This window comes from Emys orbicularis, chromosome 3 (assembly GCF_028017835.1).
Source record: "Emys orbicularis isolate rEmyOrb1 chromosome 3, rEmyOrb1.hap1, whole genome shotgun sequence".
Classification (NCBI taxonomy): Eukaryota; Metazoa; Chordata; order Testudines; family Emydidae; genus Emys; species Emys orbicularis.
In genome coordinates this window covers 151,594,516-151,621,368 of record NC_088685.1, presented here as the reverse complement: position 1 = coordinate 151,621,368, position 26,853 = coordinate 151,594,516, and the positions used below count along the sequence as shown (strand labels likewise).

Below are 26,853 nucleotides of genomic sequence, written 5' to 3'. Positions count from 1 at the left end.
AGCACATCTGCTGCCAGAGCCAGGGACCTCATTTCTCAGCAACCTCTCCGTTCAGAATGGCAGGATCCTCCCTAGGCCCATCTGTCCCGCCCCCACTGAGAGGCTCCTCTCCAGACAGGGTGCCTTGGGGAAGTGCAGAACTGCCAGTTAGGAAGCATGGGTGAGGGGTGGAAGAAAGAGCCCCCTGGGATTTCCCCTAGGCTGGCACCCCCAGCAGGGCAGCCCCGCAATGCAAGGGGCGGGCGCTCCCAGGGCATCGCTGAGCAGTGCTAGGGGGCCCAACTCCAGAGCAGGAACAACAATCCAGTTAACAACCCACCCCCAGCCCAGGACCCAAGGCAGGTCTCAGGTTGAACACCCACATCCTCTGCCATCCCTGCGCCGCTCACAGCAGCTGGCTTCAACCCAGAGCTGCTTCCCCTTGCACATGCCCTAGACACTAGCAGGGTGGGGGGCAAAGAGAAAATGCCACTTCTGCCCTCCCAGGTGCAAAGGGGAGGGGTCCCCTTCTTCCCACTCTTGCTAAGGGAGGGGACCCCCAGGCCTGGAGCACAGACTTCTAGCCAGAGCCCTGCGAGCCCCTGCAACAGCTTCAGAGATCGGGGGGGGGGGGGGGAAGAGTCCTGTGCCATGTGCCGGTGCCACCGCCCTAACTCACCTGATCATCTCCCTGAGACACAGAAGCAGCTGCCACAGCCAAGAAGAGCGAGTGCCCAGCCAGGGAGGGTCCCTGCCACCAGCCCCTCCCTCCCTACCAGGCAGGCCCTAAAATTAGCAGCCTCTAGTAGCTGAGCTGTTAATCGGATCCCAGTGTGGCCGGAGGGGCTGAGAAGTGCAGAGACTTACTGTGTGGGCTGCTCCCAGAGGGGCCCTTCCCTTCCCTCTCCTCTCTTCTCCTTTCCTGGCTCCGCGCTGGTGCTGGGAGCCTCCCTCGCCCCGGCTCACTAGCTCTGCTGCTGGCTCTGCACAGAGGAAAGGTGGGGTTTGGCCTGGTGGCAGGATGTGCCGAGCATGCAGCTCAGATTGAGTGTGAGAGAGGGGGGGCGGTATGAGCAGAGAAATTAAAGGCACAGCAGCTGCTGTCTGACTCCCTGCCCTGGAGCTGCTCCCTGGAGAAGCCCAGGCCTCCCCTTCCCCACTCCACTTCAGGATTTCCTCCCTGACTGGGGTTCACCCAGCCCCATGTGTCGGGCTGCAGATCCTGCACCGCCCTTCAGCTGCGTCAGGGCATGTTACAAGGGGCGAGGAGGCTGCACTAATAGCCTCAGCTCTCCGAGACGCCCGCCAAAGGGATCCTCACTCCAAAAGCAAGGCGCCTGCACAGTGATGGATCCAGAGGGGCTGGCCCTGGGGTCAGCAGAAGGCTCAGAGCCTGGCTCCCACCATGGGCTGAGGCAGAGGCTCAGGCCTGCCCGGGTCCAAAAGTGGAGGATCTAACCACTGAGTGAAGGAGAACCTCCATTAACAGTATAGGGTCTATGACACACACTTGAGTAGTTCTGATTCCATCCAGCAGAGGGCACACAAAACACTACCCAGCCTTCCTAGCCTGCATGCCAACCACACAGCACTTTGCAGACATTAATTAACCTCACACCCTCCCCACATTAGAGCGCTCAGGATCATCCTCCCATGTTCCAGATGGGGATCCCTACCTCAGACAGCAGCTCACCCACAGCGCTTAATGCCCCACAACGGGACCAGATCCCCTGCAGCGCAGACTAGGAGTTAATGCACTGAGATGAAATACATGATAGCGTTCTCCCTCAAGACACCTCTGAAGGGATGGACAAGGCACTGTGTCGTTCCCCCCCACCCCTCCGGTAATACCCATTGTCACAGCCTGTGGGAGGGAAGGATGTGCTACACACAGGGGCCTGGATGTGTGTGTGTCATTGCACGCATGTGAGGGTCTGTACAGTGAGTTTGGCTATACAGGTGTATGCTGCATGTATAGCTTTATAGGACTGTATGGGTATACCGGTGAGTGCAAGGGACTGCACACGGTATTGTGCCCTGAGCAGGCACACATGCACTGGGGGCGGGGGCGGTTACACACTCAGGAAAGAGTGCTGAGTGAGCGTGCAGGACACGGTGCATGGCACTGTATGCGCAGGGCAAATGCATGGGCGGGGGCAGGGCACCTGCGCCGCGCTGGGCAAGCACACAAGGGGGTGTTGTGCCTGCTGCGCTGGGTGACCGTGTAGCGAATGTGGCTGGGTGAGTCCTGGCAAAAGAAGCTCTGGCTCAGTGTTTGCTTTAAGCTCACCTGAGCCTCTAATTTGTTTATTTTCCCTAGGCACAGGAGAGGCAGGAGCCTGGGGGGTGGGGTGGGGGCTGGGACAGGTTTGCCCTGGAGGACAGGTTTGCCTTGGTGGTATGACCAGGGCATATCATGTTGCTGACAGGCTAAAGCAGGCAACATTGGCCAGGTACTAATTAGAACTAGCTGCAGGAAGGAAAATGCCCCAGGGGCTGAGAGAGAGAGAACGGGAAGATACATCCCTGCTGTAAAGGGGTCCCAATCCCAGTGACGTTGCATACTTAGAGCAGGTTAGATTTGGCTGAGGATCTTTGCTTTCACCCCTTCCAGCCTCAGCCTACTTCCACTGAGGTCAGTGGGAGATTTTGCCATTAGCTCCAAGGGAGCAGGATTGGGGTCAGAGCCTGGCAGTCCCTGCCCCTAAGAATCCCCAGCCAGATGGCTGCATTAATAGAACACCCTGCTGGGACCCCTCCTGTTCTAGGTGTCACCCACTGGTCCAGGGCTAGCTCCAAAATACCCAGCAGCCTTTTGTGGGATGCACAAGAAGCCGGGAACCAGAGAACAGGGTCCTTTGCCCCGTGGACTGGGTAAAACAGACGAAGCTAGGAAAGAATAGGCCAAGCCCAATGGAGCTGCAGAGCCACTCCCAGTTCTGCTGGAGGCAGTGCTGCCAGGTCCGAGAGAAGATCCACCCTGGCTGAGGGAAAGAGCTAGCGGCATATCCTTTCAGCCCTATTTACCAGCCAGGGGACAGACCTGGGGTAGCTCAGCTGTAGAGACAGCGGGCATAGCACAGGTGGGCGCAAGATGGGTTACTGAGCCCTTGGAGGAGAGAGGCAGGGGTGCTGGGACCTCTGATCTTGAGAAGAGATGCAAAGTCAGCTTGACAAGAACTGTGCATTCATTGCATGTGTCATGCAGCCTCTAGGTGGGCGGAGCTGCTCAGTGAGCCCATCAAGGTCCCAGGCTTGGTGAGGGGCTCAAAGGCACCCCAGGAGCTGGGCGATGGACTCATTCATTCTGGTCCCAGTACGGAAAAGCACTTCCCAAGTTTCAGCGTTTGCTGAATTGTCCGTTAGCGCTAGACCCTGCCTTATCTCAGGCCCAGGAGGTGGGAGCCACAAGGGCTCCAATGGGACCATTTCAAGTGGAAACAAGCAGTGGGTAGGGGGTATAGTCAGTGACTTACAGGGGAAGCTGGTGAAATTTACACCCCTCGCCCCCAGACTCCCTGCCCCTCTGGGTCTGCCCTGTCAACTCCTTTCTGGGGCTGGTGTTTCCGCTGTTAATCTACAGCTACTAGGGACCTTGCTTTGAGCTTCCTGCCTTGGGTATCCCCCTGGGCTCCAAACCCTCCTTCCCAGAGGGCCTGCTCCGGCTCCCGCTGAAGTCAATGACAGTCTGGGCACTGATTCTAGGGGAGCAGGAGCAGGCCCAGCACCTCAGTGGAGAGGTGCAGCTGGTGAGCAGGCCTGCCCTGGCATACGGTGCCTCATGGCCCAAGCAGGGACAGAAAGGCCCCTGTGCCTTTAAGAGCCCAGCCCTCTCCTCCTCTTATTCTAGTGACAGTCAGCTGCGTTTTTCTCTGGAGCCACAGCCCTCTGCGTGAGTCAGGCCTCAGCTATGCCTGGCGCCACACCCAGAGCAGGGCCTGGATCCGCTCGTGCCCAGGAGGGACCTTCGCCAGGAGTGTCTGAGTCCTGCCCACGCTGCCTGGCTAGAGCAAAGCAGCCCCCAGCAAAGGGGGGCCAGGCCCCTGCCATCGACATAGCTAGAGCAAGCCACTCAATGATTGCTCCGTGAGCGCCCTCTGCTGCCAGGAGCTGACATTGCTGAACCCAGCCCTCCTTGGGGCCTGCTGAGGAGCCTTGGCTCCTGCCCCATGTGTGACTACCCCTGCCCCAGGAGCCCAGAGCCGCCCAAGCGTATTCACAGCATGGACCATATATCGATAGAAAAATGTTTTGTTGGCCCCTCCACCCCATTTGCGCTCATGCCCTGCCAGTCACCATCACCCAGGATGCAGCTCCCCTCCAACCTCTGCATTGCATCCCTGGAGTCACTAAGCTCCCTGGGATATGTGCCATCAGGAAGGGGCTGCTGCTTTTTAATAGTTTATCATACAGTTGGGGTTCCGAAAACAAACCTTACCCTGCTTCTCTTTGCTCTTCATTCCCCCATCACACACACACCCACCTGTGCTGGCCCCCCTCTCCCTGCCTAGGACTTGACTCCCTTCTCTCCTACTCACCTGAAAGGGCTGACCAGCCAGACTCCTCTGCTCCACGCCGTGCTGCCCAGCTGCATAACTCTCTTCTCCCCTGCACAGTGCTCTCCTCCTGGTGGCTCTGGTCCCTGGGAGTGGCACCTCTTTCCTGCGTAGCAGCAGGCCCCGAAGAGGCAGCCAGACTGGCTCCTTGTTCTTTCCATCTGCTTTGACAGGGTTTCCTTTGCAATGAAGAGTCTGGAGATCGGTAGAACCAGCTGGAGGCAAGGAGGTGCTAGCCCCAAGCGACCTGACAGCTCTCTGCAGAGCAGAGGCTGGGACCCGCCGCTATAAAAGAGCAATAGTCTGTCCCGGGCACAGAGAGGGAACTGCAGCTCACCCAGACAGTGGGATCCCCACACCAGCTGATTTCTCCACTGAACACTATTGCTTTGCTGCAGCACGTCAGGCTCCCAACTGCTTTAGCCATGAGAGGCTGCTCCCCTGGGCACTGGCAGTGCTTTGAACTAGTGACGTGGTCTGGAAGTGCCAAGCGTTGCTGCTGAGGGCATGCAGTGGTGGGCCTGGGGGTCCTTTGGGCAGAGCAGGGAGGGGACGTGTCAGGGGATGCAGCGAGAAGGTGAAACTGAAGAGCAGAGGGGATGGGGTCGGGGGTGGTGTCTGATTCAAATATTCTTAGAGGTAAGGAAGCTTCAGCTGGGCCCTGCCTGCCAGGTGGGACTGTGTGTGGTGGGTTGGAAGAAGACCCACACCCCCTTGCCATACACCTGGCATGTGCATGCAGAAGCTGGGCCAGGTGCTGCCAAGCCTAAGGGGCAGCACAGGCACTGGGCAGGGGGCTGAGGGAGCACGGAAAAGCAACAATAGCCACCCTCCCTCTATAGCCAGAGAGGACACATTGGGCTGTTGAGAGCACACACAAAGAGTGGGTAACACAGACACCAGCCATGCACACCACATTCCCCAGAGACCTCTGTTCCCTTCTGTCTCCCTACAGGAAAGGCCGAGATATTGGAGCCAGGCCGTAGGTAGCAGGGGAGGCCTAGGAGCTGAGGCTGGGAGGTGCCCCTGCACCACTGGTTATTGGACTGTTACCCCACCAGAAAGCCCTCCTAACTCAGGCAGAAAGAGAGGACCCCCTGTCACACGCTGCCACCAAGGGGCTCTCACTACAGGCCCCACCTTAGGGCTGCTTCCAGCCTCTGCCACCAGTGTGGGGGTGGGGGGTAGGGACAAATGCCACCCCACACCTGTGCTCTCTCGGGCAAAAGGCCCTATGGGAGCTAACGGGCAGAGCGGGCTTAAGTGAAGCAACAGGCAGCACCTCGGGCGAGGCGGGGCGGGACTCAGTGTGTGGCAACCAGGAGCCCAGGCTGGGTTCTGGGCAGGTGAGTCCGAGTCTATCCTGGACGCAGAGAGGAAGATTGTTAGGGGGCCTGGAACACGTGTGGCTCCAGGCCTCTCAGCACACTAACCAGGGGGAAAGGGTCGTGTTCAAGGCTGGGCAGAGCCCCCCACCCCGTAATGGTGCCCGAGGTCCAGCTCCCAGCTCTAGGCAGAGCCCCCCCACATGGTACCCATGGCTTTGGGTGCCAGCCCCAGGCAGAGCCTGCCCCCCTCCCCCTGCCTGAGGCACCGGGTTCCGACTCCAGGCATAAGTCCCCTCCCCACAGTACCTGAGGCTCTGGAGTTAGGCTCCAGGCAGGGCCCACCTCACACACAGTGCCCAAAGATCTGGGCAGTGCCCCCCACATGTGGTACCTGAAGCTCTGGGGTTAGCCTCCAGGCAGAACCCGCCACCCCCCATTGGTGCCCGTGGCTCTGCATCCACCAGCTCGAACCCATTCAACACATAGAGGCTGGCAATCTGATAAGTTCCATTTTTTCTTTTTTACACAAATATATACAGGGTATTATACACAGCTCGACACAGACACGGTGCCAGTTAGAACACAGCTCCCCCCCAGGCAGTGCCCAGGGACCGCGCCCAACAGCCGCACATATAGAGCAACCGCAGCCTGTCCACCACACCGGGGTGAAGGGGGTAGTGCAGATGGGAATAGGCAGCCAAGGGACCAGCATCCCCCCTGCTCCCTAGGCTGGACACAAGCACTTAGAGCCCTGTGCTTCATTTCTAGCCTGTCCTGGGGGAAATCAATCAAAATTAAACAATGTGCATTTCAACAGGGAGCTCTAGAGGGGAGGGGAGGGGAAGTCTGCCTGAGGAACCCACCGGGCCCACCCTCTCCCAGCCACTACTACAGAAGAACATGCTCCAGCCATCAGCTAGCTGCTAAGAATGAGCCAGCGTCTGAGCCCTTCATCCCTTTGTCTTCCCACATCAAGGAGCAAGTCCTGCTATTGCCTCTGGCTCTGGCATTCCTATTAGAGGGGCAGGGTAAAGGAAGGACATCCGGTCTCTGTTCCAAACTGCCTTGGACTTGCTGTGTGACCTTGGGCAAGTCTCTTCCCTGCTGTGCCTCAGTTTCCCCATCCGTACCATGGGGATGACAATTTTGACTGCCCTCCTGGGAGCAGAGATGGGGAAGGCCGAGGCTTAACTCTTTAGTGTCTATGAAGTGCTTTGAGCTCCAGGCTGGAAGTTGTTAGCAAAGGACCAAGGCAGATTATTACTGCCCTCCCCAGAGCCAGCTCCGACTGGCTCCGATACACCCACTGGGCTCCAAGCGCTGCTCCGGCTGCAGTTAATTGGAGCAGTGTCCACGTAGGGTGTGCAGTCAGGGCTGTGGCCGGCAGTGGCCAATGAACAGAGCAGCAGGGGGAGGGAGGCAAGGGAAAATAAATACAACTCACCAGCAGGGAGGTTTATTTTGTGTTCCTGCTGCTCACTCTGCCTGGCACGCAGCCCCCTGTGCAAATCCAGCCTAGCGTGGGTGTGGTGCTAAGGGTCGGAGGGAGGTTTTAGAAATACGCCCAGCAGGCAGTGATGTCCCGTGAGAGTCCCACAGCAGCATGTTACACTCACCCATGGGACCAAGTTCACAAGGGGGAGCCAACTCTCCCAGGGGCTGGGGGAGGCGGGATGGCAGAGGCTGCTTCTCACACTGCCTGAGCAATGGAGACGGGGAGCCGCAGCCCTACGCTGGCAGGAACCACACACACAGGAGGGGTCAGCCAGGGCTCTGTACCCAGGCCAGGGAATCAGGGTCAGTCCCAGCGCCTGTTGGTAGCTGGGTTCAGTGCCCAGCTCCACTCCACAGCAGTCAGGGAAAGCTGACCCCAGTCCTCCCCCTTGCTGGCCCCGCTGCGCAGACACAGGACAGCATGGGGGGCAGCGGCAGCTGGGTGTCAGTTTTTTATTTTAAAGGGGGGGGGGGGGAAATGTACAAAATAACGCCACTTAAAACAATGCCACATGCCCCATGGTGAGCTCCCACCATGGCCCGACTGGGTTCCAGCTACCACAGACGTGAAAAGGCTGTGCCAAGGGAGGGGCTCCCTCTTCTCGTACGGGTTGGATAGGATACGCGCCCGTGCTAGCCCCTACGCTCCCCTCGCCCTGCGAGGGGTCCTCCCACTATCCTCGCCACCTGGATGTGCTCTCCAGCCATTGCTGAGCCAGTGCAGTTTTCACTGGGCGACACCCGCTCCCCGCACTCGGCTGGGTGCTGCCCCTGGCACTGGGCTGCGTGGGGGGAAGAGCAGGAGGTCCAGGTTGTTACACTTCCCCCAAACCGGACCGTGGCCCTCACGTGCCCACAGAGCCAAGGGCTGGGGAGGGGCACCTGCACTCCGATGCACATGCGTGTGCGAGCCACAGCCATGGGGCAAAGGGCAGCGCAGCACAAGGGCACTGCTCCTCCTGTGGCTCGGACCAGTGCTAGGTGCCGGGCTCCCAGCCGCCCGTTACTAGCTGGGGTTGCAATACCTTGATTAAAGCTTTTTTTCTTTTAAATCTAATAAATTATTAGTGTTCAAGATTCCAGATGTGGGGGGCAGAGAGGAGGCCACTGGAGACCGGAGATTCCCCCCAACATTTGCCACCTCAAAGCATCCAGGCTTCTGCTGTCCCTGGGTCCTCTTCCCCCCAGAATGGGAGCAGCAAGGGTCAAAGTCATCTTCCTCCTCCTCTTCCTTCCCCCTTCCTGGGGTCTCGTCATCTCGGTAGGTGTTAGAGAAGGTAACTAGTAAGAGCAGGTCCCTTCTCACCCACCCAGACGGGAGTGAGAGGGAGCGGGGCGGGGGCGGAAGCAGGGAATGGAGAATTTGATGCACGGCCCCTTCCCACCCTTGGAATGAGCATTAGGGCAGCGGCCCAGGCAGGTGGGAGGGGGCAGGGGCTGGCGTCCTCCTTGCCACGCTCCCGGCTCCATTCGGTTCTCTCTCTGTTCACAGCGGCCGCCCCAGTTCCCGGGACTGCCCTGCCCCTCCTGCCCTCTGGGGTCGCTACTGGTGGATCTCGTTCTCTATCAGGCTGTCCTCACACGACTGGAAATCCGTGTCGTTCATGCCGTCCGGGTTGATGAGCTCTTCGTCCTGGGACCCCTGCTCCTCGGACTCGGCCGCGTCACCCTCCGGAGAGGAATCCTGCAGCACTTGGGCGATGTACTTTTGCTGCGGAGGGGAGACAAGAGACCTGTTAGCTCTGTGCAGGCTGCTGGAAAGCCACAGCAGTGCAATAGGGCGGGTAAGCGCCATGCAGACAGGAGGCTGAGTGCAGGGCATGCTGGGGCTGAAAGGAACTCCTACTGCATGGAATGCACAGGTTTCAGCATGAGACGGGGGCAGGGAGAGGAGCTGGATGATTTCAGGGACGCCGCTTGGATGGGAAATGCTAGCAGCACGGCCTGGGGTGCAGCTCTTGACGTCCCATTACAGGTAACCCCCCATTTTCTAAAGACCTTGGGAAACATCTGAACCCCCCAGAGAGCCAGGGGTGGGAGAATTGGGAGTAGTGGGGGTCAGGGCTTCTACAAGACTGGAGGGCCTGATATTAAAGCGGTCTGATTCCCCCCCCCCCCAGAAGACAGGTGCCCAGCACTTCCTGGCAATCAACCCCTCTAAGATGGCTCAAGCTGGGCACTCACATATTGAGGCCCTTTGGAAAGAAGCTTCCCTGCTGTGGGGATGGGGAGCAGCAGGGGATCTAACCCGGAGGGACAAAACCACCCCATCAGGTAGCTGGAGTTCAGCACAGGGCCTTGTTTACCTGTACGGACACCTGTCTGGCTGAAGGGCCAATGGGAGCAGTCAGAACAGTTTGGGGAATTCTGCCCTTCCCCCCGCCTTCCCCAATCTGCAGATCAGTCATGTCACCGCAGAACTTTACCAAACAGGGCCCTTGGTAACTGGAGAGCACGTGGCAGCAGGACTGCGTGGGCTTGGGCAATGGTGACAAGGCCATGTTAGCCGCAGCGGCCTCTACACATGCATGCAGCCATTCCGATGAGGCCTCATCAGGCCTCCCCCGGCGGCCTCCCCCGTACGCTGAGATGAATCAGGAGTCAGTGGAGTCACACTGCTGGAGGGGAATCCAGCCCTTCCTTTACTAGTCACACACTGTTTGCTCTCAGGACAAATCTCGACGTTGCAAAGGATTCACAGCCCCACTTCCTTGTCCCCTTTGTGCCACTCAGAGCACCCTGGCATGGGGAAGTCCCCAGTGGGTACAGGACTGGCGTAGCCAGCTCCTGTAGGAGACCCAGAGAGCCCTGGTATAGGAGATGAGGGAATGAAGGACATGGCTGGGATGTGTTGCAGTCCAGCTATCCCCAGCTGGCAAATGCCCTCTTGGAGATCACTGCCAGCTGTCACAGGTCAGAGCAGCCCCCAGGTGGCTCTAACTTACAGTGGAGATGAGGGCAGAGTCAGGCAGATGTAACCAGCTCCTTGAGGCTCCTCCCCCCCACCCCCGGCAGATCTTAGCTGCAGCAGAGTATCTGGCCTTGGAAATAACTTGATTATACCAGAGCCGGTTTGCTCAGGAGAGATTTGAAGGGGCAGCCTCAGGGACTCCAGACCCCAGAGAGCTGGGCAGGAGGGGGAGGGGTTACCCCAAAGTGTTTTCATTCCATCATGTCAAATTGCAATGAAAACAGCTGGCGCTGGGATGTGGCGTTCCAGCCCTGCAACGTTTGCAGCGTGCACTGATGGGCGAGTGCCAGAAAGTGAAACAAAAAGGGGAACTGACCAGTCTGGTTTCATTGTCCCAGCTGAGAGAGAGGCAAAAAGTGAACAAACAGCATCAGGGGCGCGAGGGGGGAGGGAGGAGATGGACAGTACAATTCCTCATCTCAGCTGGGCGAGGGACATGCGGAAGGGCATTCTCTTCTGAGCCCTGCCTGCACCCCACGGATGCCGGCTGGGCCAGGCCCGGAGTGAGGCCCTCAGACAGGAAGAGACGTGTGCAGCCCCCTTCCCCTGTCCCAAACCGAGAGACGCAGGGCAGCGGGAGAGCTGGCGACTCACAGCGGATTTGGGAGCTGGCGGCACGGCGGCAGGTTGCCCGTTCACTCTCCCGTCCACGGCGTCCACCTCCGTGTGGTCAATCTAGAGGTCAACAGAGTGAAATGGAGACACGGCGTGGAGATGGTGGGGCAGCTGGTCCACTGACCCCATCGAGCCTTCCCTGGGAGCCTTATCTGACCAGGGAACCTGGGTGCACAAGCGATGGCTGGGCTGCGGGGGGCTGAGCGCCCAGCTCAGGGGCAGCCCCACGAGGCTCCTGTTCCAGGAGGCTGGAGAGGGAACAGGCTCATGCACCAATGATGGGGCCTGGCAAGGGGGTGTGCCTCCCTCTAAGCTTTCCTGCTGCCCACGAGACCAGTGGCGGTGGCCCTGAGATGGGGGAAGAGCCCTGTCCCAACGACACCCACCTGCATGTGAGTGGGGAGGCAGGAGAGGTATTAGACCAGGGAGCCCATAATGAAGAGGAAAGGCCCTGTGAGGAGCTTCCCTACCAGCCCAACTTGAGGTAACCCCTCATCACCTCAGCCGGTTCCCTCCAACCGGACACTCCCCACCCCCAGTGCCTCCTGGGGCCTCACCTTGTAGTTGTGAGCACTGAGGTATTTGAAATGTCCAAAGCAGACGTGACACAGGCAGATCACAATGGTGATCACGAGAACCACGAAGGTGAACATGGAGGTGGGGGCCAGGAACCCTGGGCAAGGCAAAGGGTCACAGTCAGGGCAGTCGCACACCCAGCATGCAGCTCCGCTGGCTTCACCACCCCCAGGGGCCTCTGCCCTGGCCCTTTGCCCCGTACTGAGGGGGACAGCCAGCACGCGGTGCTGGGGGGACGGGGAGCCCAGCACTCCTCAGCCAGGCTGAGTACGTGTTTATAGTTCGGCGCCCGCCACTCGCCCCGTTAGCTCCCTCCCCTCGCCCCATGCGTACCTGTGCGCATGGTGGAGAAGAAGAGGAGCCAGAAGAGGCAGAGAATGGGGGCTGCCACCACCTGGTTCACGGCCCCCGAATGGATCTTCTTGTCCAGCTTGGCTGGCAGGTAAGCGTAGTACAGGTTGTACCTGTCAACCAGGTGCTTGAGTAGCATGTACATCAGTCCTGAGAGAGAGACAGTGAGCGAGAGCAGTGAGGTGGCCGCTGGGCTCCAGGGTCAGCAGCAGGGGATAGTGGGAGATCTGGGAACGGCTCACAGGTGCCAGCATGCTCTCTCCGCAAGGCTGCTCAGGGCTGGACCTTAGGGAGACGACTCCGAACTCAAGGTGCTGGGACGCTGGAGTAAGTTAGCCAATACTCAGGTGAAGCCTCATAATTCTCCCTACCAGGGGCAGCTCTATGTTTTTTGCCGCCCCAAGCACGGCAGTCAGGCAGCCTTCGGCGGCATGCCTGCGGGCGGTCCGCAGTGATGCGGATTCGGCGGCATTTCTGCGGGTGATCTGCCGGTCCCGCGCCTTCGGCGTACCTGCCGCCGAATTGCCGCTGAAACCGTGGGACCGGCGGACCTCCCGCAGGCACGCCGCCTGACTACCGCCCTCACAGCGACCGGTAGGTGGCCCCCCGCGGCTTGCCGCCCCCGGCACGTGCTTGCTGCGCAGGTGCCTGGAGCCACCCATGCTCCCTACCACGCCTACTGGGAAGGCCCTTCTCCAGTGTCCATCTCACCGCTCAACAGAGGAGTCAGAGTGATGGGGGGAGTTTCACTCCATGCAGAGCCACACTTTCCATAAAGGAAAGGATTCATTCAACGGGGCTAAGGGAGGACTTCCCAGCGTGATCTATTTCCAGCCTATTCCAAACCCCCAGTCCCCTCTGCGCCAGGCAGCGGAGCACCCGCAGTGACACAGGTACTTGCTGTAACACCCCCACCCTGGGGAACCCCCGCTCTGGGACGCAAGCAGATAGTTCTGCACCTGCTGGAGAGGGGGATCCTCAGGCCAGGTGCGATACTCAGGGGGCTCATTTCCATATCATTATTTGTGCCCCTTAGTGCCAGCAGACGCCGGTGCCACCTATGTATGGCAAAGCATTGAGTGCCACACCAAAAATTCAACCTCCTGGAACACCGGCATCAGGCATGGCATTAGCACTGACCACTGCAGCAAGTGTCGAGAGGGACGCACTTGCTTGGCTGAGAACTTCTGGCCTGGCACACCCTTCTAGGCATGAGCTCTGCAAACATGGCCTCTCCAAGAAGAGGTTTCAGGGACCAGAAGACAAGGCCCATGATAATATTGGACAGAGAAGCTTCTCAACCAGCCAAGCATGGAGCAATATGTAGCTAGATCACTGCCCCCCCCCTCCGGAGACTATGATCCGCCAGCAAACAGAGTGGTTCAGGGACTCCAGCATCAGCTGGACTGGGCAATAGGTCCGTTCGCTGCCCCCTCCCCCTCCCACACACACATGCACTTGTCACATACTGCCAGTCGGGAAAGCGTTCTTTTGGGGCAAAAGGGGTCTTTGGGCAAGAGGCAGAGCAGAAACAGCTGTTATGCAAAGACGACTGAGGCCCTTTCTCTTCCAGCTGGGAAATCTACAGCTCACTGCCCAGCCTGGCAGATGTTCTCACTGCAGTTACCAGGGGCAGCCATCCCCTGAAATGGGGGGAGCAGAGAGCCTCCTGGTAGGGAGCAGGGGGATCATCTCTCTTACCTGGTCTGTGCAATATATGGCCAGGTGAGAAACAGCAGCAGGCATGTGGGCGGAGCTTCCAGCTGGTAACTCGCTTGTCCCTTCACTGGGAATGCTGGGCACCAAGGCGGTGCAACAGCCATTGTGTGTCTATGTACAAACTGGCTCGCTGAAGGGTCTCATTCACACATACACTCAAATACCGGACCCAGGTGACAGAAACCATGCCACACTAGGGCTGTGGGGGTACCATCCACAACTAAATATCGAGGCCCTAAATCTAAGACACCCCTCAAAATGTATTCAGAGGGACATTTCTAATGACGTTTCTTTGTAATGGTTCACAAACAAAACTGGGCTTGGAATGTAAACCCCAGTTAAAGAAGATAAGAAATTGTGCCATTAAAGAATCATAGCCCTGCTTTCCAAACTCCCCTCCCCAAACAGATTAAGGGATAACATCTACTGACTTAGAGCACTGAAATATAAGTATGAGGATAGCTAACTGGTCAAATTAAAAGCGTTGCTAGTTCTAGGTTAAGGATTTGTAACTCTGGACAGCGAATGAGCACAGATGAGGTAACACTTAGGCCAAGACCTTGGTGGCATAAGTGTGGTTTTGCCAATTCTTCTTTTACATAGAATTGCGGAGCTGCTTAAAACGATGTTACTGCTGACAGAACAAAGGTACGTATTGTGCTGGAAGTTTTGAGATAAAAAGAGACAAACCCGTGACAACAAAAAAATGTCTTCATGGGAAGACTCAGGACAGGATGACATAAAATGACTTGACCCAGAAACTGCAAAACCGAACAGGAAAAATGCTGAAGCTGGGTAATTCAAGCTTGTGCAGAAGTAACGTACGGGTTATCCCAAACCCAAAGGGCTAATGTGTTAAAAGCCGACTGAATAAAGATTGAAGTGATCTGTAACATAGAAATATACGAAAGACCTAAGAGAACATGGGCCCACACTGGAGAAACACCGCGGCAGAAACTAAAGGAGGGAACTGAAGGACCCCACCGAGGGATCAGAGAAGGCAATGACTACCATGGAAGGTGGCAGGATTTCCCAGTGCCCCACAATGTGGTAACTTGGGCCCATTTACCAATTCTGTCTTGTCTGTTATTAGTTGTCTGGCATAAATGTATGTTGACACTATAAGTGACAATAATTGTCTGAAATTGTACAAACAAAGGTAAAAATTGATTAAGCCTAAATTGGGTGGACTCGTGACTCAGTTTCCCAATTTTTTACCCCCACCAGGGTAATGCCTCCAATCCCACCCTGCAGATGGGGCTCCCCCACTGGAGGCAATGAAAGACTTCACCTCCCTCCTGCCTTTGGCTGCAAGCCCTTCCATGCACAGCGAGGCAGAGGGGCGCCGGGCCACCTACCGAAAGGGACGATGATGGGGCAGGTGATGCTGTAGGTCATGACCACGGTGAAGACGCACATCATCCAGGCATAGGCGGCTCCGAACTGGAACTCGTACGCTTGGTGCTGCGGGAGGAAGCAGAGAGCGCATCGGTATGGCGCACAGAGCTGCCCAGCGCCCCGGGTAGTGGGAAGCGCGTGTACTGCTCTCTCCGTGTGCAACAGTCTGTTCAGGCTCTCTGCGGATGGGCCTGTCTGTGAGCGCACACACGGCAGCACCGCATGGACTTGCCTTAGGGAGAGCTGTGGGAATGCCCCGCTCTCCCCAGGCTCTCTGGCTGCAGCTCTGATCTTCCTGACGTGATACCTGTTAGCAGACTGTTTCCTTAAACACTAGTCAACGTACACCTACGCGTGAGCATGCGTCTGGATGTGCAGCTTGCACAGGTACAGACTCACGGGTGCACACTTGCACAAATCTACAACTACAGGAACACGCCCAGTTTGTTCACCAGGGGCCTGACGTGCATCGGGTGCTCGGGGCAGGTCTCCGAGTGCGGCAGCGAACGTGCCCAGGATCTGCTAGGGGAGATGGGGTCGGCTCCACCACGTACCCGCTTGACGTTCCTCCGCTCAGCGGCTGAGCGGGCCAGGCAGAGGCGGATCATGTACATGAGCAGGCCGGGGATGCGCAGTAGGTCCATGGCATTCCCGATGAAGGCGGAGGCGATGACGTAGTTCACGAAGAAGGCCCCGTTATCAGGCAGGAAGACGCACCTGGGAAGGGGGGAGGGGAGCGAGACAGGCAAGTAATGCTTCTTAACCTGACCACAGACATGGAAGGGCATATGGGCAGAGAGGAAGCTGGCCAGGGTTGGCACTGCCATGCAACGGTCACTGTTCCGCCTCTTCCTCCTAACATTCTGCTTTCTAGGAAGCTGGTGTGTTTTACCACAAACAGGCCAGTCTCACCACATTTCCCACCAGGAATAAATCTGGCTAGGAAGAACCAGCTCAACATCTCTAGAAGCAGCTTTGGCTTCGGAAGACCCCACAGGTGCTTAGGACCCCTCTTCCAGCAGGAGGCACTGGATGGAACGGAGCAGGAGTACTGGCTGTGTGGGGAACTCCCCAGCTAAGCCAGTCCCAGGCTTTCCCAGCAGGAGGCACTGGATGGCACGGGGCAGGAGTACTGGCTGTGTGGGGAACTCCCCAGCTACGCCAGTCCCAGGCTTTCCCAGCAGGAGGTACTGGACGGAACAGGGCAGGAGCACAGGCTGTTGGGTGAGTTCCCCCCAAACTCCAGTCCCAGCAGGAGTCACAATTACAAAGACAGGCTTTCCCCGCCCCCTGGTTTCAGATACCACTTACTCAAATCGCACTGCGGCCTCAGCCAGGAATTTTTTGTCAAACAGCCAGCGGAAAAACACATCCAGACTAAGGAGAACAATTAAAAACAAAGAGTCTAGTGTGAGTATATAAACGTTTGGAGATCAAGGAGCACAAGCTGTACGCACACGTGGTCACGCCCCATCTCAGGAGCTGGAACAACAGCTGCTGCGAATACACAGTAATCTTGGAACACGGATGCACTCAGACACGTGTATATGTGAGAGAGTGCTGCCGTCCTCCCCTTTCTAGTCTTCAGGACGGTATGTATAGAGGAGGAAATCTTTAGTATATGATGAGACTACTGGGAAAGAGGGCTCAGACTGTGCTGGGCTGTCTGTCTCTGCCATCCATCCCACGCGCATCACTGTACCTGTACTTCCTCACTCAATTCTGCAGGGGAGTTAGCAGCAACATCTGCTGCAATTCTCTGCTGACCCTGGGCGGAATTATGCTGGGGCCTTAAATGGTTGCTTTAAAGGAAAATTGCACTAAAATAGGAAGTAGTTTCCACTCCCTTGAACCAATATAAAAATGACTAAAACATTTGACATTATATTATATATATAAAAATGAAAGATGAAATAAGGACGCAGTGATATTGTCAGTCTGAGGATTCATATCAAGACTGGAAGAGCAGAACGGTAGGGAATGGCAGACAATTTCTACAGCTCTTTTTAGTGCAAATATATACACACGCACACCCAGAAAAGAAAACATATAGAACTTGCCCTAACAAGAGCTGTGGGAATGTTTTGCTGTCTCTGGCTGCAGCTCTGATCTTCCTGCCTCCTGACACGTCAGTGGCTTGTGTGTCCTATGACTTTGAAATCTAATTAATTAAAAAAAAAATGGATTTAAAGTAGTTTCAGGCCCCCCGCCCCACTCCCTGCATCACAATTTACCTTCTTTTTTAAAAATATTTTTCTCTCTGCTGGATGAAAGAGCCACACAAACAAACAGGTGAACCCCCCTATGCAAGGGAAACAGTGAAATTGACTAGCTCCAAAGGCCCAGATCCTAAAATCAGTGGAAGTTAGGTGCCTTAATCCCTTTGAGGATCTGAACCAACGTGCCCTCAAACACACACAGAATAAACAAGCAGAAAAAAATCCTTGTTCTCTCTTCTAATTCTATTAGGTTTAGGCCCAAATCTTGCAGCCTACAGCCTCATATGCACTTATTTGCGGAGCCAGTAAAAGATTCTCAGTCAGAAGCGTGATTATTTTAACCAATGGGCTCCTTTTCAAGTGGGAGCCCCCTGGGGTCACACAGCTACTCAGCTCGTATCAGTGGAGGCTCAGATACAGCATCAGGTATTTTCAGATACTCCCGGAGAATTTCCTTTACTCTTGCAGCACTTGACACTCTCCCTCATTCCCTCTTCACGTCAGTGCAGCCTGGGCTCTGAGGCCTCCAGCGCGGAGGACCTGTCCTAGCAGCAGACAGCTGGTAGGACACCATTAGGGGTGGCTTTGTGAGTGTTGCCCTGGAACATTGGCATGAGGATTTGGGAAGTGGGTTCAGGAGAAAGGCTGAAAGGGTGACCTTCATTGCAACATGTGGGGAGGCTGGCTGCATCCTGCCCCCACCTGGCTAAAATGGGGAATTGGCTGGTTTCGTACAAATGTGCTTATTTAATAGGGTTGTTGTAAGGGGCCAACTGAGCAGGATCTAAGCCCTGTGCAACCGGAGAGAAATTACCCATCTTGCACAGAGCCATAGCTCTCAGGCAACTGCCACCATCCCAAGCTCCAGGGGAACAATTCCCTACGTGCAGAGGGAAGGAAATAGTTAGAGAAGAGCCAGATGGGTGTGAGGGCTGTCTCCCCAGTGATACAGGACAATGCACTTGGCCAAGGGCATCCTCAGCCCAATGCTTCATGTGGCGCTGGGTCTCCAGACCTGCCTTCGTTTCCTCCTCACCCACCTGCTCAGGCCCAGCGAAGGCAGCAGCAAGACCATGAAGATGAGGAAAGTGTAGCACTTGTGCATGGTAGTCCTGTTCTCTCCAGACCTGTGGGCACAGGGGAGGCTATTAGCAAGTGGACTGGGAGCCCCCCGGGGGGCGATTACACCCGTCTAGCGATTCATCTTAAGTACTTACAACGCACCCTCTAGGCCCCTTTGGTACTGATCTGTCCATTGTACTAGACTATTATTATTGTTAATTATTTGTATTCTGGTAGCACCTAGGAGCCCATCAAGGACCAGCCCCTCGCTGTGCTAGGCATTGTACAAACACAGAAGAAAAAGACGGTCCCAGGACATGTGAAGGGCAAATGAGTACAACAGACAGATAAATGGGGGATTGCTGGAATATCTGAGGCCTCATAATATATGGAGATATACCTATACCTATCTCACAGAACTGGAAGGGACCCTGAAAGGTCATCAAGTCCAGCCCCCTGCCTTCACTAGCAGGATCAAGTACTGATTTTACCCCAGATCCTTAAGTGGCCCCCTCAAGGACTGGGCTCACAACCCTGGGTTTAGCAGGCCAATGCTCAAACCACTGAGCTATCCCTCCCCCTGTAATGTCTTTATCCTCGGCAGTGCTGTTATCCCCATGCTACAGAGGGGGACAGACTTGCCCAAGGTCACACAGGAAATCTGTAACAGAGCAGGCAATTGACCACGGTCCCCTAAACCCCAGGCAGGCACTCTAACCACTGAATCATCCTTCCCCTCCCCTAGTATACCCCCTTCAGCCCCAGCACCCCCAACCCTCCAGGGGCTCCTCCTGACTCAGCCACAGGAGTGAATGCAGACAGCATCATACCTGGTGCTTTACAGTCACTGAGGCCTAGTCTACACCAGAAAAGCTTTGCTGGTGTAGTTGTAATGGTAAAGCTCTCCCCTGTGGTAGAGGCATCTTATACTGGCTAAAAAGTGCTTTTGTTTGTATAGCTTATACCCGTTCACCTTATTTCACACTTTTGTCGGTATAGAACCATCACCCCTAGCCAACGCTGCACTACTGGCACACACTTTTAGTGTAGACCCGGGCCTAACTCACCATCACAGATCTCCAGCAGGGGGCTGGGATCATTCTCCGATTTGGACCGTTGAGGAAAGTGAGGCCCAGGGAAGGGATATGACTTGCCCAAGGTCACACCCGGCTAGGATTAGAACTCTGGATTTCCAGGCTGCCAGCCCTATGCTCAGACCACTAGACACTGATTGCAGGACTGCAGCAATCTCAGCTCAAACAGGCTGAGCCATGTGACCTAACAACATGCGATCAGGGCAGCAGGGTCCGACACAGCAAATATCTTGGCTCACGAATACACAATGATAACAATCATATGCATACACACGCAACGCCTGTCAGCCAGCTGGAGCCCATAGAGTTTAACAGACTGTGCATATTGCAATCAGTTCATCCGCTCACTGAAGTGCAGCCACCTCTGAGGTGGGGTCCAGCATCTGATTAACAGCTGCAAAGCACAGCACCCCCACAGTTTACGCCAGGAAAGGAAATTACAGGTGGATCTTAGGTGGAAGGAATGGGACAAGCAGGCCAAAGATGCCTGCTCTTGTGCAAGGTGTTGAGCGCACACAGCTGGCAGTAGTGCTCAGGCTGAGAGCAGGCGCTGGCTGTCCTTACCTGGTCCAGTGAGCTTCGAAGAAGGCGGAGTAATACACGATGGTTGGCAGCAGAGCAGAGAAGCACCACAGCAGCAGGGTGGGGAAGAACTGGGTGATGATGGGGTTCTGGGAAGGCAAAGAACACACCGTTCACTGCAGTCAGTGCAAAGCTGGAGGCTGGGCAGCGGGCTAACCTGCTGCATCGCCAGTGGCAGAGGACAAGAGCGGCCAGCAGAGCTGAGTGTGACTCTGCTCCTTTGGGGGCTGTATCAATAGGGGCACTTTCCTCAACTTGGGAATCCTGGATGGGAACCTGCAGCACCTCTGCCTTATCCCCTGGTGAGAAGCGAGAGTCTGGGAGTTGTATAGGGCGGGGAAATGAGGCACCAGCCCAGGCCCTGCCCTGGGACTCATTTGTCTCCCTGTAGGGATCAGCCAGGGTGCAGCTACTCCGATTGTCGGGCTGGGGGTTTTCCCAAGTGTAGAGGCAGCCTAATGCAGTCACTGTATCCCCTATAGTTTTCCTTTGCTCTCGTAACGCTTTGGTCCCTCGGCACGTCAGCCGAGTGTCTTCTTGCTCTCCGTTATGGTAGGGAGAGCCAGGATTTCCTCCCACTTGCCATGCATGCAAAACTGAGCGCTGGCTGCCAGCCGAAGAGCCCGGCAGTCCCTGGGCAGAGTGGGGATTGCCTGTTTACCCAGGTTCTGACAAGAGAGGGATTCTGAGGCCTCTCATAGGGTCCCAGGCAGAATCCTTGGCCGCTCACGTCTCCCCTGCAAATGCAGCTACCTCCAACGCTCTGGCTCCAACAACACGTGCTCCCCGTTCTACTCCAACAGGCTGTGCGGTGCCGCAGCTCAGGAGGTGGGACAGGGAGTCTGGCTGCTTTCTGCCCTCACGTAACAGAGCAGTGCCCACACTGCAGTGATGTAGACAAGGCCCTCCCCTCCCCACACAGGAGCACTTGAGACCCGTAGGGACCTTGCTCAGCCCGTCTGGATAGCTGAGGTGGAGGGACCAGTGCAAATTCGTGACCCACCCCCACCTCCCCAGGGCTGTTCCATTCTGTGCCACAGGATGGGACAGGAGGAAGGGGAGGGCTCCTCATTCCTGCACCCGTCCCCCTGGCAGGCCTTACGTTCAGATACTCCACGGGCTTGGTGACGTTGAACTTATCCATGGTGGTGATGATGATGGCGGGAGTGGTGAGGAAGAAGAGGAGGAGGAAGAGGATGACGTTGATAACCAGGCAGCGGATCCACCAGATGAAACCCCGGATGGAGAGGTGTTCCCTGGGGGGGAGACAGGGTGCAGAAGCCAGTCAGGAGGGGATCACGGGGGAGGCAGATGGGAGCCAGAGACATTGGTCTGTGCTGGGCAGAGCCCAGGACGTTAACTCTTCAAGGGCCTGAACCCCCTTTAGAGGCACCCAGATCCCACTGCTCCCCATTCTGAGTCAGACCCATGGCCCAGCCAAGCTGTGACCCTACACCCAGATGTTTCAGAGGAAGCTGACCCCTCCAGCCAGCTGTGTGGGCCTGTCAATGGGGATGCTCCCTCTTCTGAGCCCCCCAGCTGCCAAGGGCACTCCTGGGCTAGGCCCATGGCCCTGACAGTACCTTCCCTTTACCAGGCTGTCGGTGCCTCCCTAGCCCTGCTGCTCCCCAGACCTGCCTGGCAGGAGGCACGGCCTGCTCACCAGTAAATGTTCTGTGGGTCGGGGGCGTAGGTGACAGTCCAGTTGGAGATATGGAGGGACTCGCTGCAGGAGGAGGCCCGGGGCTCCCCGCGGCACGCGCAGCCCTGGCACTTGCACACGTTGAAGTCTTTGAGGATTCTGGAGGCAACAGGAAGAAGGAGAGAGAGTGAGGCATCCCCAGAGTGGGAGATGAGGGAGGCTGAGCCCCAGGCTATCGGGAGGGGCACTGGGCATTGTTGCTAGCCGCTCACACGCCTGCCTGGAAATTCATAGATTCATAGATTCTAGGACTGGAAGGGACCTCGAGAGGTCATCGAGTCCAGTCCCCTGCCCGCATGGCAGGACCAAATACTGTCTAGACCATCCCTGATAGACACTTATCTAACCTACTCTTAAATATCTCCAGAGATGGAGATTCCACAACCTCCCTAGGCAATCTATTCCAGTGTTTAACCACCTTGACAGTTAGGAACTTTTTCCTAATGTCCAACCTAGACCTCCCTTGCTGCAGTTTAAGCCCATTGCTTCTTGAGAGGCTAAGGTGAACAAGTTTTCTCCCTCCTCCTTATGACACCCTTTTAGCAGTTTTCAGGAATCTATCATGTCCCCTCTCAGTCTTCTCTTTTCCAAACTAAACAAACCCAATTCTTTCAGCCTTCCTTCATAGGTCATGTTCTCAAGACCTTTAATCATTCTTGTTGCTCTTCTCTGGACCCTTTCCAATTTCTCCACATCTTTCTTGAAATGCGGTGCCCAGAACTGGACACAATACTCCAGCTGAGGCCTAACCAGAGCAGAGTAGAGCGGAAGAATGACTTCTCGTGTCTTGCTCACAACACACCTGTTAATACATCCCAGAATCATGTTTGCTTTTTTTGCAACAGCATCACACTGTTGGCTCATATTTAGCTTGTGGTCCACTATAACCCCTAGATCCCTTTCTGCCGTACTCCTTCGTAGACAGTCTCTTCCCATTCTGTATGTGTGAAACTGATTTTTTCTTCCTAAGTGGAGCACTTTGCATTTGTCTTTGTTAAACTTCATCCTGTTTAACTCAGACCATTTCTCCAATTTGTCCAGATCATTTTGAATTATGACCCTGTCCTCCAAAGCAGTTGCAATCCCTCCCAGTTTGGTATCATCCGCAAACTTAATAAGCGTACTTTCTGTGCCAATATCTAAGTCGTTAATGAAGATATTGAACAGAGCCGGTCCCAAAACAGACCCCTGCGGAACCCCACTCGTTATGCCTTTCCAGCAGGATTGGGAACCATTAATAACAACTCTCTGAGTACGGTTATCCAGCCAGTTATGCACCCACCTTATAGCAGCCCCATCTAAATTGTATTTGCCTAGTTTATCGATAAGAATATCATGCGAGACCATATCAAATGCCTTACTAAAGTCCAGGTATACCACATCCACAGCTTCACCCTTATCCACAAGACTCGTTATCCTATCGAAGAAAGCTATCAGATTGGTTTGACATGATTTGTTCTTTACAAATCCATGCTGGCTGTTGCCTATCACCTTACCACCTTCCAAGTGTTTGCAGATGATTTCCTTAATTACTTGCTCCATTATCTTCCCTGGCACAGAAGTTAAACTAACTGGTCTGTAGTTTCCTGGGTTGTTTTTATTTCCCTTTTTATAGATGGGCACTATATTTGCCCTTTTCCAGTGACAGTGACTCTCCCTCCTGTCCCCTCCCATGTCCCATGGCGGGCCCCTTGCACTCACATGGCCGTAATGGTCTCGTTGTGGAAGGTGACGAAGGCCATCCCCAGAGGCTTCTCGTTCACCTTCTCCTTCTCCCGCTTGTAGTCATCCTTCAGCTTCTCCTCCAGCTTGGTGTAATACTCGATGGCCTCCACCTGGAAAACACGGACATAGATCAGAGCCGAGAGCCACGCAACCCCACCAGGCTGCTACCCTCTCGGGCCCCAGGCCGGGCACGCCCCCCAGAGGGCACGGTGACACTGCTCCTCCCCGTGCGCTACAGCCAGCGGCGGGGGGCACAACCGGGCTAATCCGGACCAACCGCTGGGTGCATCAACTCCACTTGGTATTAGGATTGCAAGAATCAGAGTTAACGAGGCAAATGGTGGGAGCTGGGATAGGGGGCTGTTTAGCAAGGGGCAGCAGGGACAGTAACAACAACAACGGAGGAAAATGAGCTTCCTCTCCTTGGAGGGCCCCGGAGATGCTAAGGGCAGACAAGGGGACAGCAACATGCTGGTAAGCCAGGATTTGGGGGCCGAGCCCTCCTCTCCGTGGGGGCTGGGAGCAGCATGGGGGCAGTCTCCCAGCACCCCCAAGCCACTCATGCTACTGCTTAGTGCCCTTCCAACCCCTGCCCCCGCACCTCCTCACAGCCCTTGATGATACAGCAGCACAGGTGGCCACAGGGCTTGGGGTTGATCATCGACGAGGCGTTCTCCTTGGTCTTCAGGTTGGTGAAATAGATTTTCCCACGTTCTGCTTTTTTCCTGCAAGAGGAGGAGGCGGGAGGGGAAGCTGAGGCTCAGACAGGCCCTTCCCCCTGCTGTGACCACCATGGGGGCAGCAAGCAGGGAGAGCGTGTGAGAATGCAGGGAGGGTGGTGGCAGAGAGCACAGGGGCTGTGGGGGAGGGATCAGACATGAGCGTGGGGGGCAGGGGTTCTCTCTGCGTATGTGAATCTCATTTATGTATTTTTTTAAGAAGGTTCCCACTCAGCTGAAACAGAGGCTGCTGGGATTTCATTACACCAGAGTGAGTAACCAGGGCCCCTAGGAGTGTGTAACTAACTCTCCCCCCTCGCCGGGTTGAAGCACAGCTGCACAGTCCAAAGGTGGGGTTACATCACTAATGACGTTATGGACACTTAAGGCACTGAACTGGGGCATGGGACAATCCCAGGCTCACTGCGTGACTGCAGCAAGTCACTGCCCCTGGGCCTCAGTTCTTATCCTTCCCGGCCTCACAGGGGGACTGAGAGTCAAATCCGTTATGATCTGTGTGGTTCAGACACTGTGGTTGTGGTGGGGGCCATAAAAGCAGATTGATAACCCCAGAGCAGCCCAGGTAATTCAGCTCTGCCCTACCCCACTCTGCCATGCACCCAGTACCAATACGTAATGTCTCCTCAAAGTCCTGGGCTCCCCACACACAGCTCTGCCCATACCCCCCTCACCCTGACCTGCAGCCCGTGCTATCCCAGCCCTGGGCTCCCCACATGCAACTCTGCCACTGCCCCTCACCCTGACCTGCAGCCCCCCTGCTATCCCAGCCCTGGGCTCCCCACACGCAACTCTGCCACTGCCCCTCACCCTGACCTGCAGCCCCCCTGCTATCCCAGCCCTGGGCTCCCCACACGCAACTCTGCCACTGCCCCTCACCCTGACCTGCAGCCCCCCCGCTATCCCAGCCCTGGGCTCCCCACACACAACTCTGCCCATGCCCCTCACTCCTGACCTGCAGCCCCCCTGCTATCCCAGCCCTGGACTACCCACACACAGCTCTGCCAGTGCCCCTCGCCCCTGACCTGGAGCCCCCCAGCTATCCCAGCCCTGGGCTACCCACACACAGCTCTGCCAGTGCCCCTCGCCCCTGACCTGCAGCCCCCCAGCTATCCCAGCCCTGGGCCCCTCAAGCAGAGCCTATCACTTGAGTCAAATAGTCCCCAGTTCCTTTGCTGTTTAGTGGTGCAGACAGGGCCTCGGTAAGGACTAACCTGAGACCACCCCATGCATTTTTTTGGTGACCTGTTCTCTGTAACCCTCCTGTTGCTGAGTCTCACCCTCTCACCCCAGATGCATCCCGTGTGTTCTCTGCAACACTCCTGGTCTAGGCCATCCATACCCGCCCCAGACTTTACCTCTCTGTATCAAGGAACATCAGCCTGGCCACATTGTAGCAGGGCCGCGCCTCCAGCACAGTGCAGTTGGAATACGCCTCCCTGTGGACAGGAAACAACCCCAGGCTCATTAGCGATGAGGTGGAAAGCAGCACCTCGAACAAATCCTCCAGCAGCCAGTGGGATTGCTGGGGGTGGGTGGGAACCCAGACTCCATTCTCAGGCCTAGTCCCAACCATCAGGGAATTCTGCTAAAGCTGTGCCGGGAGGGGGGGAGGAAACCGCCCATGCACTCTGCTCTTATAGGGGAACAAGGTGGGGAGGAGAGTGCCTGCTTGTAAAGCAGTGCTCTTGGGCTCCTCTTCAGTCCTTTGCCCTTAGAAGAACCAGGGTCTCATTGTGGGGCTTCTAAAAACAAGTGGTGGTGGGGGGAGTCCTCTACTGTTGGAGAGGGTCTGGGTGTACCACGGCCACCGCCCCCCACTCCATCGTCTCCCCTGACATCCCTTGGCTTGGTTGTGCCCAGAGGGATCTCTGCAGGGACAGAGTTGGCACTGAAGGGTTCAGGGCTGGGACTAGGGCTGCTTTCTATATTGATTTTTTGACAAAAACCCAAACATCTAAAAACCAAAACCACTCAATTCAGAAATGCCCCCATAGTGCCTCATGGGAGTTGTAGTTTTGGTGCCTTATGCCCACATTCTCCTCTACGAACCAGGCTCCCCTGTTGGGACTACATCACTCATGATGCACTGTGGCACTTGGTGCATCATGGAAGATGTAGTCCAACCCACCTAACAGACTGTAGGTATGAGGCACTTGAATTACAACTCCCATGGAACAGTGTGGTGACAATACTTTTAAAAAAAAATTATTAAATTTTTATAGTTTTTCATTTTTTGCCAAAAAGTTGAAATTTTCTGCAGAGGAAAAATATTAGCTCAAGCTGGGACCCAGCATGCACGCACAGACTCACTCAAAATGCTTCTTGATCTTCTCCGACTCAGCATATTTTGAGATCCCATTAATGAACAGAGTTCGCTTCACCTGGAAGAGACAAAGGGGCCAGGGGAGGGGAGGGCAGTATGGGAACCCAAACTAGGGCAGCACAGGACACCAGGCTGTGGCCAAGGGGTGAAGCCACGTCAGGGTTAATGTCAGGGCAGTGCCCAGGATTCCACATTTACCAGGTTGTCTCCCATCCCCCACTGGCTGGCATGGGGGCAACCCGACACGTAGCCAACATTTGCTCCAGTCCAGGTTCTGTCCTGGCAAGACGGTTATACAACAGCTGCTTGAGCAGAGATGGGGTGGGGGCATTAACCATGGGCGGCGAGGTGGCTTTCAGTGGGGGAACCTAGAACGTACCTAGCAGAGGCAGTGCCTAGTGGGAAGGGACAGGAGATTG

The 26,853-nt window shown here is 55.9% G+C and overlaps 1 protein-coding gene across 1 annotated transcript in view; it reads right to left on the bottom strand.

The window, feature by feature from the left end:
- Positions 1–6,364: 6,364 nt before the first annotated feature.
- Positions 6,365–26,853, bottom strand: part of TMEM63B (transmembrane protein 63B) — a 70,276-nt gene continuing 49,787 nt past the window's right edge. The window contains exons 10-24 of the mRNA XM_065401639.1: positions 26,422–26,492; positions 25,467–25,547; positions 23,973–24,096; positions 23,348–23,481; positions 21,608–21,745; positions 21,047–21,200; positions 19,927–20,033; positions 18,247–18,333; positions 16,299–16,364; positions 15,542–15,704; positions 14,948–15,053; positions 11,853–12,020; positions 11,501–11,616; positions 10,923–11,003; positions 6,365–9,068 (exon numbers count right to left, since the gene is read on the bottom strand). Coding sequence (XP_065257711.1) covers positions 8,901–9,068; positions 10,923–11,003; positions 11,501–11,616; positions 11,853–12,020; positions 14,948–15,053; positions 15,542–15,704; positions 16,299–16,364; positions 18,247–18,333; positions 19,927–20,033; positions 21,047–21,200; positions 21,608–21,745; positions 23,348–23,481; positions 23,973–24,096; positions 25,467–25,547; positions 26,422–26,492 — 1,764 coding nt within the window. The 3' untranslated portion in view covers positions 6,365–8,900. The remainder of the gene's footprint in view (positions 9,069–10,922; positions 11,004–11,500; positions 11,617–11,852; positions 12,021–14,947; positions 15,054–15,541; positions 15,705–16,298; positions 16,365–18,246; positions 18,334–19,926; positions 20,034–21,046; positions 21,201–21,607; positions 21,746–23,347; positions 23,482–23,972; positions 24,097–25,466; positions 25,548–26,421; positions 26,493–26,853) is intronic.